This window comes from Diospyros lotus, chromosome 11 (assembly GCF_014633365.1).
Source record: "Diospyros lotus cultivar Yz01 chromosome 11, ASM1463336v1, whole genome shotgun sequence".
Lineage (NCBI taxonomy): Eukaryota > Viridiplantae > Streptophyta > Magnoliopsida > Ericales > Ebenaceae > Diospyros > Diospyros lotus.
In genome coordinates, this window is record NC_068348.1 from 6,547,812 (window position 1) to 6,565,511 (window position 17,700).

At 37.9% G+C, this 17,700-nt stretch overlaps 1 protein-coding gene across 1 annotated transcript; it reads right to left on the reverse strand.

The window, feature by feature from the left end:
• Nucleotides 1-2,636: 2,636 nt before the first annotated feature.
• Nucleotides 2,637-17,061, reverse strand: LOC127812696 (uncharacterized). The gene is made up of 3 exons (XM_052353215.1): nt 16,878-17,061; nt 15,744-16,732; nt 2,637-3,193 (listed from the first exon to the last, which is right to left on the reverse strand). The coding sequence occupies exons 1-2, from the start codon at nt 17,059-17,061 to the stop codon at nt 16,095-16,097; spliced, it is 822 nt and encodes a 273-aa protein (XP_052209175.1). The 3' UTR covers nt 2,637-3,193; nt 15,744-16,094.
• Between the last annotated feature and the right edge of the window lie 639 nt (nt 17,062-17,700).

The window sequence follows — 17,700 nt, forward strand, 5'->3', positions numbered from 1 at the left end:
TTTATAGATGGCATAAAACTTAATCCAAAGAGATAAGATAACCTTCAAAATAGGACGTTAGAGAGAATCTCAATTGATCGGGTCTCTCTCGTCCAATTCAAATCTGGGATGGAGATCTGGAGGACATGTGGCGCTTCCTGGGATAGACACGTGGTGATTGCGTACTAACACACGTGTCCCCAGGTTGGTAGTCTCCAAGGGTAGCGGAGTAAATTCACCCTTATGTAAAATATCCCCTCACTAAAATCCAAAAACACTTGTTCCTAATCCGAAAAGTATGTACCCATTTGACCCACAAAGGCTCACAATCCCCCGACAATAGTCTCCAAATCAACTTTATCACCAAAGCTTGATTCCAAACATATAAGGGCTTCAACCCAAGACCCCCTTACTCTTTAGGACAACGCACATCCTACTATGCCACCTTTGCTTTATGAGAATCCCCATCCATCCCACTCTAGAGGAAATTTCTAATGATGCCCTCTAAATCCTTAATCACTTGCTTAGGCAACAAAAAAACATGTGCCCAATACAAATAGATGGTAGCTAAAAACGAATGTGCAAGCTGGAGCCTACCCCCAAAAGATAGGGATCAACTACACCATAAACACACTTGACTCCTAACCTTATCCAAAATGGGCTTACAATCCCCATAGGCTAATTTCATCGATAACAATGGGACGCCCAGATATCTCATAAGAAGCTGACCTCGTCGGAACCCCAAAGCTAAAAATAGCACCTCCCTCAGGACTTCATCCCTACAAGAAATAAAACAATCATTCTTTGCGGGGTTAGCACGAAGACCAGACAATCAAGCAAATTTCTCCAAACACTCATTCAAGATTCTTATCGAAGTAGCATCTCTATGTGAGAACAATTATAGATCATCTGCAAACATGAATATCACCATCCTCGATTGCTCACATCTCCAATGAAACTTGAATTCGAGAGACTAAGTACAATGGCTAACCATACCTTGCAACACTTGCATTACCAGAACAAACAAATAGAGTGATAGCGGGTCTCCCTACCTGAATCCCCTACCTCCTGGAAAAAACCCATGCAATTGCCCATTTATTTTTATTGAAAACTGGAGAGTGGTGACACTCCCTAATCCAACCACAAAACTGCAAATCCATAGTGAATTCATCAACTGAAGAATCACCAAAAAGAAAATCCCACTCCATTAAATCATAAGCCTTGGCAAGGTCAACTTTCATGGCATAACGTGGCAAACCCCTATGAAGACGGTATTGATACACTAACTCTTAAGCCAACAAAACATTATCTCTTATAGATCAGCTTGGCACAAAAGTTGTCTAGGACTCATTTACTAAACCTAAAAGCACTATCTTCAGCTTATTCACCAATATCTTAGTAATGATCTTATACACCACATTACAACACGATATTGGCCTAAACTGAGTAGGAGATTCCGGGTAGGAAACCTTGGGAACTAAATTGATCACCGTAGCATTCACCTTTCCCAATAATCGACTAGTACCAAAGAAACTCCTAATAGCTTCCACCATATCCAAAGTCGTCTCAAAGAATTTAACTGTAAATCCATCAGGCCCAAGCGCTTTATCATCCCCCATGCTAAATGGAGCCTCCTTAACTTCCTCCAAAGTCACAAAAGTCGTAAGCCCTTCCCACTGATCACTCTTCACATGTTTATTCACATAAGGGGCAGTATCACCCAAATGAAATCTCGACACCCAAGCACCTATACCCAAAAGATTATTATAATAATCCACTAATATCCTAACCACCTCATCATGAGAATCCATAGTGGAACCATCCTCCCTTGGCATATTAAGGGTCTTCCTTTGATTATGACGAGACATCATAGATTGGAAGAAATACCTAGAACACCGATCTCCCTTTGCTGACCACCTCACTCGCGCTCTTCCCAAAAAAAAATCCAACTCTTAGGCTAGAGCGACCAAGAATTCCCCATTTAATTCAAGCTCTTGATGATGAAGAACAAAATCAGAAAGACTATCAATAAGATGTTGCTGAACCTGGAATAACCTAACCCAAAGATCCATCACTCTCTCAATAATATGACCATGATAACTATTAATAATCTTCATAGCCATTATTTGGAAACCTAAATGGACCACCCCTAGTCCGAGTAGACTCCAACAAGCTAACCATCGTAGGACTATGATCTGATACCCTTGCCTATAAGAAGACAACCATACTATTTGGAAACCTAGTAAGCCACCTATCATTGACAAGAACTCTATTAAGCTTCCGAAAGATACAGTCCTCTCTTGATTGCTTATTATTCCACGTTAGCATAGGGCCATTATAAACCACATCCTGCAATGGAAATCCTAAAACAAAATTATTAAACCATGTTAGTTCCAAATGATGGAAAATATATCCTAAGAGGAATGGTGAATTGGGATTAGGGTAAATTCTTCGATAGTTTAAAGATCTATTGCTTACAAAATACTATATTTCGAAATATGAATATGTTTTGAAATCAACCATTATGTTAAGTATGTTTCGAAACTCATTATATATGTTTCAAAACATTCTTATCTATTTTGCTTATTTCAAAACTTTTAACTTTTGAAAACGATTCTTTTGAAAGCTTGAACAGTGAGAATAGGCAAGTAAAATAGTAAAACAAGTACACATAAGATTTATAGTGGTTCGACACCCCGCCTAATCCATTACCTTCAAGCTTACTCACTTAAAGGATTTTCAAACACAATCACTTTCACTAGTGATCAATCACAACAAGAGTTTTACCACGGTTCACCCTAAAACCTTGTACATGATGAGTTTTATGGCTCAACTCAAACCTTGACACACTAAGTTTTGAGGCCCAACTCAAACCTTACACCACAATGAGTTTTAAGGCTAAACTCAAACCTTACAACCATTAACAAGATAAATAAACCTTATCTTTTACAACCCAACAGATTGAACGTAATGAAATAACTTACCAAATGGATGTACAAACCTCTTGGTTAGAGGTGGGGAGAGCTAAAAAGATGAGGCTTAGCTTGCTTCTTCTTTTCACACCACAATGCACATCAAGGATTGTGAATATGGATCTTCTTTGAGAGCTTGTCAAAACAATTTCATTCACTTGTGCTTGTGTATGTATCTTGTGTCTCCTGTATGTGTGTTCTCGTGTATGTGCTTATGTGTACTTGTACTTGTCTTCAAAGACCTGTTATATATAGAGATTTGGTTGATTATAGCTGTTAGAAACAAGATATAAGAGAAAGTTTCAAAACAAAGATTATTGGTTTCGAAACAACATAATTTTACACTATGGTTTCAAAACATATATCACATGTTTTGAAACATCCAACCTTTACAACTGGTTTTGCACTGAGAGACAACATGAATAGGAGGCAAAGATTTATGCTTGCTATGATTTTATTTTATTCTCCTCTTTCAAAATTTGAAATTTGAAATCTCGGAGCAAGGAGATTAAATTTTTTTAAACAAAAAAAAAATTGAGAAGCTTTTAGATGACAAGAAAGTAAAAAGCAAAAAAGCATCTCGGATTTTTTAAATAATCTGTTGACAGAGTCAGAGATTTCGAAACATACCAAGTAGGCTTCAAAACATAGACTTAAATCTCATAGAGGTTTTGAAATATGACATGCAGATTTCAAAATATGACATGCAGATTTAGCAAACAATGAAACTTTATCAAAAATAATTTCGAAACACATACAGAAACATGCCTGAACAATGTTTCGAAACATAAATACCAAGTTTCGAAACATGATGCATGAACTAGAGAGATTTAAAGCAATTTGAATTTTTGCGCCAAATAATATTCATGCATGTTTCGAAATATGAAAATCTTATTTTGAAATATGAGATTCACATAAAAAAAATTTCATTCTAAGATGGGTTTTTCATCAAACATATTTTATTATATATCAAAAAATACGATACACAAAGTTAAGCAAGTTAGGGTTAGGGCTAATCGAGTTCAAGTCATAAACGAGTCAACTCGTTTATGACACGATTATTTTTGTGTCTTAGGCGGGTCAACCCGTCTAATCTGTTTAGACACATAATGACTTGTTTAATTAAATGGGTTAACGGGTTGATCCAAACACGTTAACACGATTATATACGAAATGACACGTTTAATTAAAACGGTTAGTGGATTGATCTCAACACGTTAACACGATTATACACAAAATGACACGTTTAAGACCAATTTACAAAAATAAATTTAAAACAATTATAATATTAAAAAAACTATTATGTATTCAAAAAAATTATGATTATAATTTAATATTTATAATTAGTAGATTCAATATATAAATTTTTAAGTTTTTGGATCTCAATGTTATAAAAATTATAAAATGATATATATATATATAGAGAGAGAGAGAGAAGGGGCAAGAGGATGACAAGATTCAAACTATTGATATGTTACACTATGAGATAGACACTTGCCCAAGAGTTATCTATAATACTTTAGAATTAACAATTAAATTTGTTCCCCTTTTAATAGCTTATATGAATTTGTAAGATTGATAATGACTTTATAGTAGTACATGCATCAACTCTTAAAAAATTTGCGTGACCAAGTCACAAATATAAATTGTTAGATAATTTCACTCTAAGCCATAAATTTAAATGGCAAATAGCTCTAAAATTTAACTATGTTATTTAATTTTTTTAAATAAATCTAATATACACATATTTTATTGGAATTTCTAGTAAATTATTGGGTTTTTCAATTAAAGAGTCACAAAATCCATTTGGGCAATTATTAGTTGATGTTATATCATTTCTCAAAATTAGATCTCCAATTAACAATTATGAGATATTAACACTATAGTCAAATCCAATTATGGGGGTGTTCTGACCGAATATTAAATTTCAGATCTACTAAAATCTAACCATTGAATCTTGATGATTTTGGGTATGTGGGTCGATTGAGGTTTGGGAGTTTTCTAGTGGTGTTCGATCTTAGCCATTTTTGGATATGTTGACCCCCTTGGTGTGGCGCACCTTGTGGTAGCCTTCGATCGTCGGAAAAGTTTTTTGGCTGCCGACATTGAACAATAATTAATTGACTAATTAATTATCCCACACTGGGCCTTGGCCCGCCATTCATTTTGGCCCGCACTCAAGCCTAGCCATAAAACCTACAAACCCTCCCAAGTCCCACCCTCATTCCCTCTCTCGCTCAAGCCCGCTGCCAGTCGCCGCCCACTGGCCACCCCCCAACCCTTCGCTCTTGGCTCTAGCTCCATCGCTCTCCGACACCGCCTCGCCTCAACCTCGCCCCCGATTTGGGGGCTTCCCCCTCTGTCTAGCTCCGTCACTCGCCAATCTCACACTCTCTCGCCACCTTGGCCTCGCCCCTCGCCCTGGACCTCTCTTTTGCAACCTCGATCATCTCATCGCTCACCCTCACCAACCGTTGGGCCTGTCTGGCTTCGTCACTGGCCAGCCTCGCTTTGTCTCGTCGCCTAGCCAGCCTCGACCTCGCTCTCGCTTCCTACTGCCTCTCTGACTCTGAGCTCTCTCGACTCGCTAGCAGGCCTCGTCGGCCCGCCCCTCCAACCTCTAGTCCTCTATCACTCGCTGTCGCCTATCTTACTGCCTCTCCGGCTTTGTCTCAACCATGCTTCACGTAATCAGTGAGCAGTAGTAAGATTCTGCTTCACTAATTTTTGTTGTAAAATATTTTTTTATTTTTAAAATTAATTAAGTGAACTTGAATTTTGTTAACAGATGTTGGGTTAATTGATGTTAGGTTTCTCGAAAATAAGTTTGTTAATGTGATGTTAAGATTGATAAATAAGTTTATCAATTGTACAGGCGCACATAATTTGATATGATAACATATATGCAAATGGATCCCGATGGCATTCAAGTTAATTTTGAGTCACAGTCTGTTTCTTCATTAGGCATACATGAAGATGATGATGATGTGATTGAGCTAGAAGAATTAAAAGTTGATGGAACTTCGAAAATAGACAGTAAAGGAAAGCACAAGAGGAGGTTAACTTCACAAGTGTGGATGTTTTTCGATAAACTAATAGAGCAATTAGTGGATGGGAAGCAAAGGTGCAAATGTAAGAAATGCGATGCCATATTTATTTGTGAAAGCAAGTATGGGATATGTAATCTTAGATGCCATAGTGAAATTTGTGTTAGAAAAGACATTGTTGATATTGGGCAATTATTGTTAAACAAAGATATGTCAATGAGACCAACTAAATTTGATCCTTATAAGTTTAAAGAGTTGGTTGTGGCTACCACTATTATGCATGATTTACCATTGTCCTTTGTTGAGTATGTTGGTGTTAGGGCATTTTGTTTTTACCTTAATCCTAATGCTAACCTGTGTCTAGAAATACTTTGAAGTCTGATTTGCTAAAAATGTATAAGAATGAGAAGGATAAACTTAAATGTGTACTTAAAAGAGGCACCAGGAAGGTTATGTTTGACTTCTGATTTGTGGACATCTATCACTATAGATGGGTATATTGTTGTTACTGTCCATTTTATTGATAATGATTAGGTTTTGCAAAAAAAATATTGAAATTTTCTTTTATGCCACCTCCACATAGTGGTGTAGCTTTGAGTGAAAATGTTAGTTTGATTTTAGAATCAAATTGGGGAATAGAGAAGAAAATATTTTGTGTTACTTTGGACAATGCTTCAGCCAACGATGTTTTTCTTAGCTTATTGAAAAAGAATTTGAACTCAAAAAAGCCACTTGTTTGTAAAGGAGAATCTTTTTCATCTTAGATGTTGTACTCGTGTTTTAAATTTGGTTATGCAAGAAGGATTGAAAGAAATTGATGATTATATTCACAAAGTGCAATGACCCAAATTTAGTTATTTGATATTGTGTGATGCCTTGTGCTTGAATTGGTTAGCCTTGATGTGAAGTATAATATTTTTTGTGGTTATTAATTAAGTGTTGCATATATGTTTGGAGTATCCGAATGAATTTAATTTGTATTTGAATAGGATCTTGAAATATCCGAATGCAAGAAGTCAAAATTGAAATTGAGCAAGTGTTTGTGTGTGTCATTTGAAGCCTACATTAGTTGATTTGAATGGCTTGTATCAATTTCCTGAGTTTTATGTGTATGATTCGGATGGCATAGTAGTGATTCGAATCAAAGCTAATTGGGATGAGATTTGGTGATTTTCGTGAGTATGATTCAAATAGGATAGTAGTGATTCGAATCAATGCTAAATTGGATGAGATTTGGTGAGTTTCGTGAGTGATTCGAATGGTATAATAGGTGATTCGAATCAAGGCTAAATTGGATGAGATTTTGTGAGTATGATTCGAATTGGGAGAGAGTGATTCGAATTGGGAATGTATGATTTGGATTGCCCATATTTTCAGTGTGCGATTTTTGCATTGTAACCTGATTTTGACCATAATGCAGCTCGAATCTCTCAAAACCCAAAATATAAAAGTTGTAGATCTTTCTCTTGTCTTTCCATATCATCTTGAATCAGCTCAATCGAAGCTCGAAAGAGAGAATTATGCCCAAAATTCGAAAGGGTGTTGAATCTGTCTAGAACCTGCGTTTTTCATTAATTCTCTCATATACGGATATCTTCTTAATCTAGCAAGTGCGTTTTTCTAGAGACGAGTTCCCAAGCCATTCTCTCGACCCAAACCTTGGTGTTTCAAGTGGCATGTCGAATGATTTTTCGTGCGGTCGGGCACGCGTCTAAGCCCATTATTCTTTATCTCCTGGCTATATAATAGAGTGATTATTGAGAGAAATGAGTTTTGGCAGTGAGTTCAGCCGAAAGCAGCAGGAAGAAGAAAACAAAGGAAGAAGGAGAAGAGTTTGGCAGGTGGTTCTCTTCTTCGCATATCAGGCAAGCTTCCCATTCCTTTTCCTTTGCTTATGCAAGTTCCTTCTTCTCCTCCTTCATTGATTATGCAAGCTTCTATATTCCTTTTTCCAATATTGGGTCAACTCAAGTTAATTATTCTTCACTGTTATCTCTCCAATTTGTTTCCTTGCCATTGAGTTACAGTGGGTTTTAATTGAGGATTGTTAGTTAGATAAGCTTGTTAACGGGTAGCTTTACCCATTTCAGGCAAGCATTCCACCCTCTCTTATCTTTCTTTCCATTAGCTACCCTCCTTACTTCTCTAATGTTAGATGATAGTATGGGATAGATGCTTCCAGTCAAATATTCAGATTATCTTCATTATTGTCGTTTGGTTATTTCCTTATTGTTACCTCTTTAATATGATGTTGAATGGCTGGAGGTTGAACTGGAGGTTTCATTTAAGGATTGCAGGCTTGACGTTTACTAATGCTCTCCATGTTGGTTTGGTCCGTTGAGATGGTGAGCCTATTCTTGAGAATGGTTTATTTTCCTTACTGTGGTGTTGATTTGGAGGTTGTAGTTGGAGTTTCCAAATAAGCTTGTTATATGAGGGATTATTGAGGATATCCTCACTGTAAGCTTGTTATTTGAGGATTTATGTGAGGACTTATTTACTATGAGATTCCATATGGTTTTATTTGAGGATTTAGTTTATTTTCTTAATATGATGTTGAATTATTGGAGGTTTCCCTTGGTTATTTCCTTACTGTTAAGTTATGTTGTATTACTGGTGGAAGTTAGATCTTTTCTAATAAGCTTGTTACTAAGGACTTATTTGAGGGTTTCTTCACAGTGAGTTATGGATGGTACATTTTGAGGATTATAGCCTCTTTTTGGTAATTTCTCCATTTTGGTTGATGGAATATTTCACTACAAGAAAATCATAATTTAGTGACGGGATTTGTGACGGGGGCCTACCCGTCACTAATTTGTGACGGGTTTAGTGACGGAAATCCGTCACAAAAAACATGGTAGAAAATTTAGTGACGGAACTACAATGCCCGTCACTGATTAGTGACGGGCGTGCCTTGCCCATCGGGACTGCAATGCCCGTCACTAAATTTCCTGCCATATTTTTTTGTGACGGGACTGCAATACCCGTCACTAATTAGTGACGGGCGTACCTTGCCCGTCACTGATCAGTGACGGGCCTGCCATGCCCGTCACTGATCAGCGATGGGATTGGCACACCCGTCACTAATTTAAGTTTAAAAACCCCCTCCCAAACAGCCATTCTCCCCCTTCCCCTCTCTGGTTCTCACTCTTTCTCACCCCCTTCCCCCTATTCCAACGCCATTTCTCTATTCCCCCCTTGGTTCTCTTGATTTTTCTGCAGCTGCTGTCTCCCACCGGTATTGTTACTGCTCCGGTACCATTGCTGCCACTCTTTCAGTCAATGAGGTAATTATTTTGTGTTGTTTAGTTTTAGTTATTTTGTGTTGTTTAATTTTAGTTATTTTGTGTTAGTTTAGTTTAATGATTATTTTGTGTTATTTTAGTTGTAGTTATTTTATTTTAGTTTACTTATAGTTATTTTGTATTAGTTTAGTTTAATGGTTATTTTTGTTTTTTTATTTTTAATTGAAAAAAAATTACTTTTAATTAAAATATAATACTATAATTTTAAATAAAATACATAGAAAATGTTGATGTAATACTGTAATTTTTAATAGTTTACTTTTAAATGTAATACAGTTTACTTTTATTGTTTTAAATAAAATATACACATTAAAAAATACAAAAAATTCTATTTGACATAAAACATTAAAAATAATAAATAAAATTTCAATCAAATATTTAAAACTAACATATGAAATAAATTAGATAATTATTTTAATTCAAATATGCAGGTAATTAAAGACTAAAAATTAAAATAGCATTTAAGAAAAATATTATTTTATTTTTATAAAATATGTAGAGCACACTAATAGATTTTAAGATTTTCATCTAAAATAAAACAATAAAAAGAAGAAATAAAATTTCAATTCAAATATGTAGAATTAATATTATAAATTAGATAAATATTTATTTTATTTTATTTTAAAATTAATTTTAATTTTTTATTTTTTATTTTTTTTATTATTTAAAATGATATGTGACGGGTATTCCCGTCACAGATCTGTGACACGGCTTTGTACCCCGTCACAAATCTGTGATGGGAAATCTTTCCCGTCACAAATCTGCGACGGGAAAGCTTGCCCGTCACAGATCTGTGACGGGATTGCTCAACCCCGTCACTAAAAATCAGTGACGCCCTTTTTTGTGACGGATTTTCTGTTTTTAGTGACGGATTTTTCTGTCACTAAAATCGATTTTTCTTGTAGTGTTTGGAGGATTATAGGGATGTGTTGTGTGTGAGAGAGTCTTCCATTCTTGAGATTTAATGGTTTATTTTCCTCATTGTTATTTCCTTGATGTGATAGGGAATCTCTAAGGTCGCAGTTGAGGTAGTATTCAAGGATTATAAGCTTGTCTATTGCTAGTTTCTCCATTTTTCTTATTGTGAGATTACAGATGGTATACTTCGAGGATTTTAAGCTTACTATTAGAGGATTACAAGCGCAGTTTACTTTCTTACTATATGTAGACTTATTGGAAGTTATAGTTGGAATTTTCAAATAATCTTGATATTGGAGGATTTACTCTCTGTTGAGTTGCAGATGCTTTCATTCGAGAATTATGGGTCTATTTCTGGTTAGTTTCTCCATCTTAGCTAGATCCTTGCAAGATGGTGGGTCTTTTCTTGTGAGTTTTGAAGGACTCGGTTCTCCCTTCTGTTTTATTGTTGGACTGAAGCTAGGAACCTGTGGGTAGATTCTTGTTAGAGGTTGTTGTGACCGAGAGTATTTGCATATGTGTCTTTTATTTCTAGTATCTTGACAATTCATATGCATGCATGGGCTTGGGATATGCATATAGGGGTTTCATGCGATTGGTGTGCTTGGCCACAGGCATATTGTTTTATATGTGTCTCCATTTCGGCTTGATGCATGGCTTATGGGAGCTATGTATCATCGTTTATACTCATTATGCCTCTATATTACATGAGCATTGCATTGTATGTGATTTCCTATATGGGCAAGCAGGACTTGATGCATGACTTATGGGGGCTACGTATCATCGTTTATGCTCATTATGCCATTGTATTATATTTGTGCATTGTATGGTTACTGTCGCCTGGTGGATGTGTTGTGCCGGGTTTATAGTTGCGGATTGGCATGCTGGATTGTTAGGTTTACGAACGCAGATTGACGTGCTAGATTTTACGGATGGTTATGCCATACCAAGTTTACAAATGCTATTAGCGTACCAGGTTCTTGGGTTCCGATTGCACCGGCCCAAGTGAGCTACGGCTCGATATGTTACTTATACATTGCCTTTCAAGGCAGTGACAGGTTTATAATAGGGACTTAGGTGCCGAGTGTCTTATGTGGGCCCCAAAGACCAGTACGTGCATATTTTATTTATGCGGCATTTTTATATGTCTGTCATGTGATTCATGGGCATGTGATGTATGATTGGTTTCCATGCTCTGCATGAGCTCTGCACTTTGATACGAGTTATCTTTAGCTTCCATACTCTTATCAGCTTTTCATTTGTTATATGCTTACTGAGTCTTGTGACTCACTCTTACTTCTTTTCATTCCAGGTAAAGGCAAAGTTAAGTATGAAGGTGAGACTAGCAGTCCTTAACGTATCCCGATAAGTTGTGTACAGGGCAATCCTAGTAGATCCTAATTTTAGTGTGTATCTTGTGATTTTGTGCCATACATGTTTAGCACTTGAGCGCTTAGCACAGTTTTGTACATGTATATGTATATATCATGTAACCTAGTGACCGATTATCTTTTGTATGTATGCCTAGGATGTGAGTATTGCTTCCGCTGTTATTTCTTTAGTATGAGTTCAAGTGATCCTAGTTGAGTATGCATGGCAAGTCAGAGTGATTTTTATTTTCTATTTTCTTTACCCCTCGTGGGCTCTTGTTTGGGTTCTTCGACTTAGCCGGGGTATCCAAGCAGGGGTCTCACACAAAGTTAGGGAAAGTATCAAGAATGTTAGAGGATCCCAAGTGAGAAAGCAAACATTTTTAGAATGTGTGAAGTTTTTGTCTTTGAATGCTAAGAAGGGTTTGAGGCAAGATATTCCTACAAGGTGGAATTCTACTTATCTTACGCTTGAGAGTGCTCTTTTCTACAGATGGACCTTCAACCACTTAGAAATAAGTGATTCAAATTATAAGAGTTGTCCATCTCAATTTGAATGGGATAGAGTTAAGAAAATCAACAGTTTCTTGAGTGTCTTTTATGACATTACTTGTGTTTTCAGGGATAAAGTATCCTACTGCTAACTTGTACATTCCTTCTATCTTTACGGCATACATGATGTTGAAAGAGCACATGGATTTAGAAGATGTGTACTTGAAAAATATGGCTAATTTGATGATGGCAAAGTTTGAAAAATATCGGTCTGAATTTAGCCATTGTAGTGATATTATATCCCCGATACAAACTTCAATTTGTGAATTGGGCTTATGAAAAAATGTATAGAGTTGACTCACCACAATTTGACAATGTCAACTCGAAGTAGCATGAAATTTATAATGAGTACAAAGTGTCTCCATCTCCTACTCCAACCTCTCAAAGCAAAGATAATGATTCCAACCAAGAAGAGTCATCATTTAAAAAGGGTTTCTTTAAGGTAATATATTATTTTTCCTACTCATTAATTAGGTTGCTTCCATTCCTTTTTGTTTACAAGTGGTTGTAAATACTTATTATTAATTACTTTCATGTTTTAACTTATTAGGAATGTGATTCATTTTGAAGTAAAGATCAAACTCGAACTCAAAAATCACAGTTGAACTTATATTTGGAATAGGCAAGCATTAAGAAGCAGACTTGGATATTTTATCTTATTGGAAAGAAAATCAATATCGATATCCAGAACTTGCTTTTATGGCTCGAGATATTTTGAGTATTCATGTTTCCACAGTTGTCTCTGAGTCCACTTTCAGTACTGGTAGTCGAGTCCTTGATCTGTATCATAGTTCTCTCAAACTTGAAATAGTGGGGGCAATCATATGCACTAGAGATTGGATGTTTGGAGATATCAGTGATATTTCTTTCTAGTTTGTTTTACAAAATTTATTTATTTTATTTTCTTCCTAAATTTATTTATTTTATTTTCTTCCTTGCGTTTAATGAATGAAAAATGTTGATGATTGTTTAAATAAATATTTTTCTTGCAGAAAATGCTGAGTTACATATGGTGGAACTGACTGAAGATATCATTCAATTGGATATTTCTAAGGAAAACACTACTTCAACTCAATGCTCTAATTATTCCACTGTTGATTAGATTGTGTAATATCTAATTTAGAAAATTTTATTTTATTGTTGGATAATTGTATTTTATTTTATTGTTGGGATTATTGTATTTTATTTTCTTCTTGGATGATTGTATTTTATTTTGCATGTTAGATGACTTTTATTATGTGTTGATTGTTGAGGATATTCCTATTTTAATAGGTTAAACGTGTTTTATTCGTGTTAATAGATTTTTATTCATGTTAACGTGTCGCATCGTGTATGTTTAATAAGTGAGTTACAGTATCGTGTTGTGTGTGATCTGTTTAACTTGTTTGTTAAACAGGTTACGCGTATCGTGTCATATAACTCGTTTAATAAACATGTATGTATTAGGGTAGAGGACTTTGACACGATTAGTTAATCGTGTCATGTTCATGTTTGTCATAATCGTGTTATACGTATGTCTCAACACGACATGATTATGACCCACCAACCCGTTTTGTCACCCCTATTCATAGCCTTCTCTGGGCCCCTACTTTCCGGGACCAACTTCTTCTTACCCTTATCCTGTTTCCTATCCCTCTTTGCCTTTGACTTAGATTTCCTACTCTTCCTAGATGCACTAGAACTCGAGCTATCTATCATATCTTTGATCTATTATCTCCCCATCCTTACTGTCTCCAAGACTCTCTTGTTCAGTCTCATCATCACCAACACCCTTAAGTAGGGGCCGAGCCAATGTAGACCCAATGAAGGCCTTAGCCCACCATTGATTTTGGCCTACACTCAGACTCGGGTATAAAATCTAAAACCCTCCATCAATCCCTCTCTCGCTCAAGCTTTCCCCGCGTCCCTGCCCTTCCCCTTCTCTCGCTCTCGCTCGCTGTCGGCTGTGAGTTTCCTCTCTGTCGCTCACACTCGTTCCAGCCTCTGTGCCTTCATTCGGTGACTTGAACCATCCGACCATCACTGAGGTAAGGTCGTTGACTTGCTCCGCTCACCCTCTCATCGCCTCCCCGATCGACGATCGCTCGCCTCGCTTAGTCTGTCACCGTCAGTCGCTTTTGCTTGCTAGTTGTTGCCTTTCTTTGGGCTGCTGGCTCCATCACTCACCAGTGTCGCCACCTCAGCCTCGCCCATCCGGGCTCCGACCCTCCGTCGCTAATCGCTCGCTGGAGCTGGACGCTGGTTGGTCGATTGCTGCCTGCCTTTCCGACTCCACCTCTCTCTTTCTAACTTAATCAATGAGCAATAAGGCTTCCCCAATTTTTGTCTCAAAAAGGTAAAATCTTTTTTCTATTTTTAAAATCAAGTAAACTTGAATTTTGTTAACTGATGTTGGGTTTATTGATATTGGGTTTCTCGAAAATAAGTTTGTTAATGTGATATTAAGATTGATAAATAAGTTTATCAATTGCACATGCGCACGTAATTTAATTTTTTAAAAGTTGTATCAATTGCACAAACACATAATTTGATATTTTGATTGTTGGATCAATTGCACAAACGCACGTAATTTGATATTTTAATTGTTAGATTAATTATATAGTCCCACATAATATGGATATTGATCAACTATAATTTACATATACGTACTTGATAAATTTATGAATTTGTGCATTCTCTAATTATCCAGTGCAAACAAGTATTATAACCGTAAGATGTTAAATAAAAATATTCTTGGCTACGCGGCTGCCCTTAAGCTTCTTATTATGAAACATAGGCTCCTAGGGAGAAGGAATATCATAATCATCCTCTGCTAAGGTACAAAATCAATTATTCATCAATGTTTTTACTTCCATAGGTTGGGTAGGCACAGTCCTCGTGATCCCATTCAAAATATCTGCAATAGGAATAGGCACCTTATCCCTTCTAACCCTACTCGTCATCTTAGGAGCATTCATTTCTTTTCTATTTCCTACTTGGTTTTTAGCGTGACTATCCATCCAAACCCCCCCCCCCCCCCCCCCCCCCCCCCCCCCAATCGATGTCCCTGGAACATCCCCTTTCTCCAGCGGGATCTCAAAATTATTTACAACAGTTTCCTTGGGCCTATTTGGGCATTTAGCAACTGAATGACCAAACACCACACAATCAGAACACACTGAAGGCATCCCCTGATACTCTACTGGCAGACTCAATACCTTTGGATCCCCTATTAGCTCATCTAATCCTAGAAACAACTCAATATATTTAGGAAAACTGGATGATGCATGGATCTCTACACACACCCTAACAAATCTCAATCTAGATCTATCCTCAGTCATCAGGTCAGCATAGAGAGGCTTACCCAGAGCACTAGCAATAGTAGAATAACCCTTCTTATTCCAACCCTCAAGAGGAACCCCATAAACTTTAACCCATACAGGAATTGCATAGTGAGTATCCTTAAGCAGATCAATTCTAGGCTCCCAACAACAAAGAAATATATGGTGACCTGGAAAATTATGTGGACCAACATCAAACAGCTTGATCATATTATCAATACTATCAAATCAAAAAAAATAAAAACTCATAATATTTAATGGTACCTCGATGAGACCATACCTTTGCCACATCCTTCGAGTAATGGATTAAACTACTTGAAATGGGAGGCTCATCTCAATAAAATAACCAACTGGAGTGCTCTTCCAATAATCATACCCTTCCTCTAAAACATCATCAGAGAACTGAATCATAAAGATACCATTCTCCTGGATGCGCGGGGGAATATACTCCAGTCGTTTGCTTACGCAGGCTCCTGGCATCGACAATACTCGCCCATGACTTTTTGTTCCCAATTTCCCCCGACCAATCGGTCTCTTCAAATCCTCTCGACTACCATTACCATTGAACTTGGGGTATTCGAACCCCGCACCCCCCTTTGGCTCAATCCCAGCACCCTCTCCAACACTAAACTTACCCTAAGGATTGGGCATTCGGCCATAGCCCAATTGCATGTTCATGAACAGTAGCCAAATCAGCCAAGTACCCACCACCAAAACCAGCACCCTCACATGAACTCCCTACCGCATAATGGGGCCCATGATAGCCCCCTTGAAGACCTCCCCTCCCTGCTCCTTGATATCCAGAAACCACCTGCATCTCTCGGCCACCTTCAGAGACTTCAACCATGACCAGCTGAATATCACGATGGACAGAATCCGATCGGGCCACTTCACTATCCGATCGTCCCGCATGATCACGCACCCAAGGAAGTTCGGATTGCAGAATCGAAGGGAGACCATCATCCCAACCAAGATGCCGTCGGAATCCCTCATCGATTGATCTTGGATGGAGAGACGTCTCTATGTGTTCTTCGAGAACAAACACCGGATTATCAATCCGCAAGATCGAAGAATCCAAAGCCCTAGATACGGACTTCAGAGAATCTCCTCGCGAATGCAACGCCCCTATTTTTGCATCCCCTGTTCCAGAAACTTTGGAACCCGCGATCACCGGATTTCCAGCGCTCCGATTTCCTTCCTGCCCATGTCGATCTTGAGAATGACCAACACGCGATCGTTGCTTGCCCAATCCATGATCAGAATCCCTCCCTTCTCAATCAATGTAGCCCAAAACAGAATCCCCCACGCCATCTTTTTTCGAAGCCGATCGCCTCAAGCTTGGCCCAGATCGCTTAAAACGCGCATCTTCTTGTTGTAATCCCCGAGCCTTTTTCCATCAGAGGATCGTTCACACCGTCACTGTCCGAGAGTCCTTGTCTCAGTCCGCCACTCTGTGATCGCGATCTGGACCGCGATCTCCGGTAAATCTCACCACCCGAGACCTCCCTAGAGGGAGATCGTCCTCTTTGCAAAGATCTTGCCGGCGTTGATGGCCTAGAGCGCGTGCAATCCGGCGGGAAAAAAGAAGCCGCCGCCATTCACCTTGAAATTGCCCACTTCTTTCTCTCTCACAACCACCTTTCATTGGTGACCCACAATTATGGTAATTACTTATGAATTTACTATACTTATATATGTGTATCCTAAATGTCAAATTATTTGTTTGAGTGTGAATGCTTAATTAATGTTTGAATAAATTTAACTAATATATCATTAAATATTATAGATATTTTATTGGATCTCAAAGAGAGCCCGATCCGTCCAGGAGAGTTGAGGGGTGGATCCCCTTGTTTAGGAGAGTTGTCTAGTCTTGTTCCCTGGGAATGGTCAGCAGCAAGACAGGAACCGGTAAGAAGCATGCGAGGATTTTTTCGAGGGACCACGCTATTCGTACAGTAGGGGTTCAGAACCCCTACACAGACACGATATATCGTGATTTGTTCACTCTCTCTTTTCTCTCTCTTTCTTTCTCTTCCTCTTGCCTGCAATCTCGTCGTTGCCTCGTCTCCTGTAGCAACTGCAACCTCACCGCCTCTTACCTCCTTTCTACGCCTCGCCTCTGCCGCCTCCTCTCGCCTCTTCACCGCTGCAACCTCCAGCAACCAGTGATCGGCAAGCGGCGAGGGTAAGGGCGAGGCGAGAGAAAGACAAATAGAGGAGAGGCGAGGAGAGAGAGA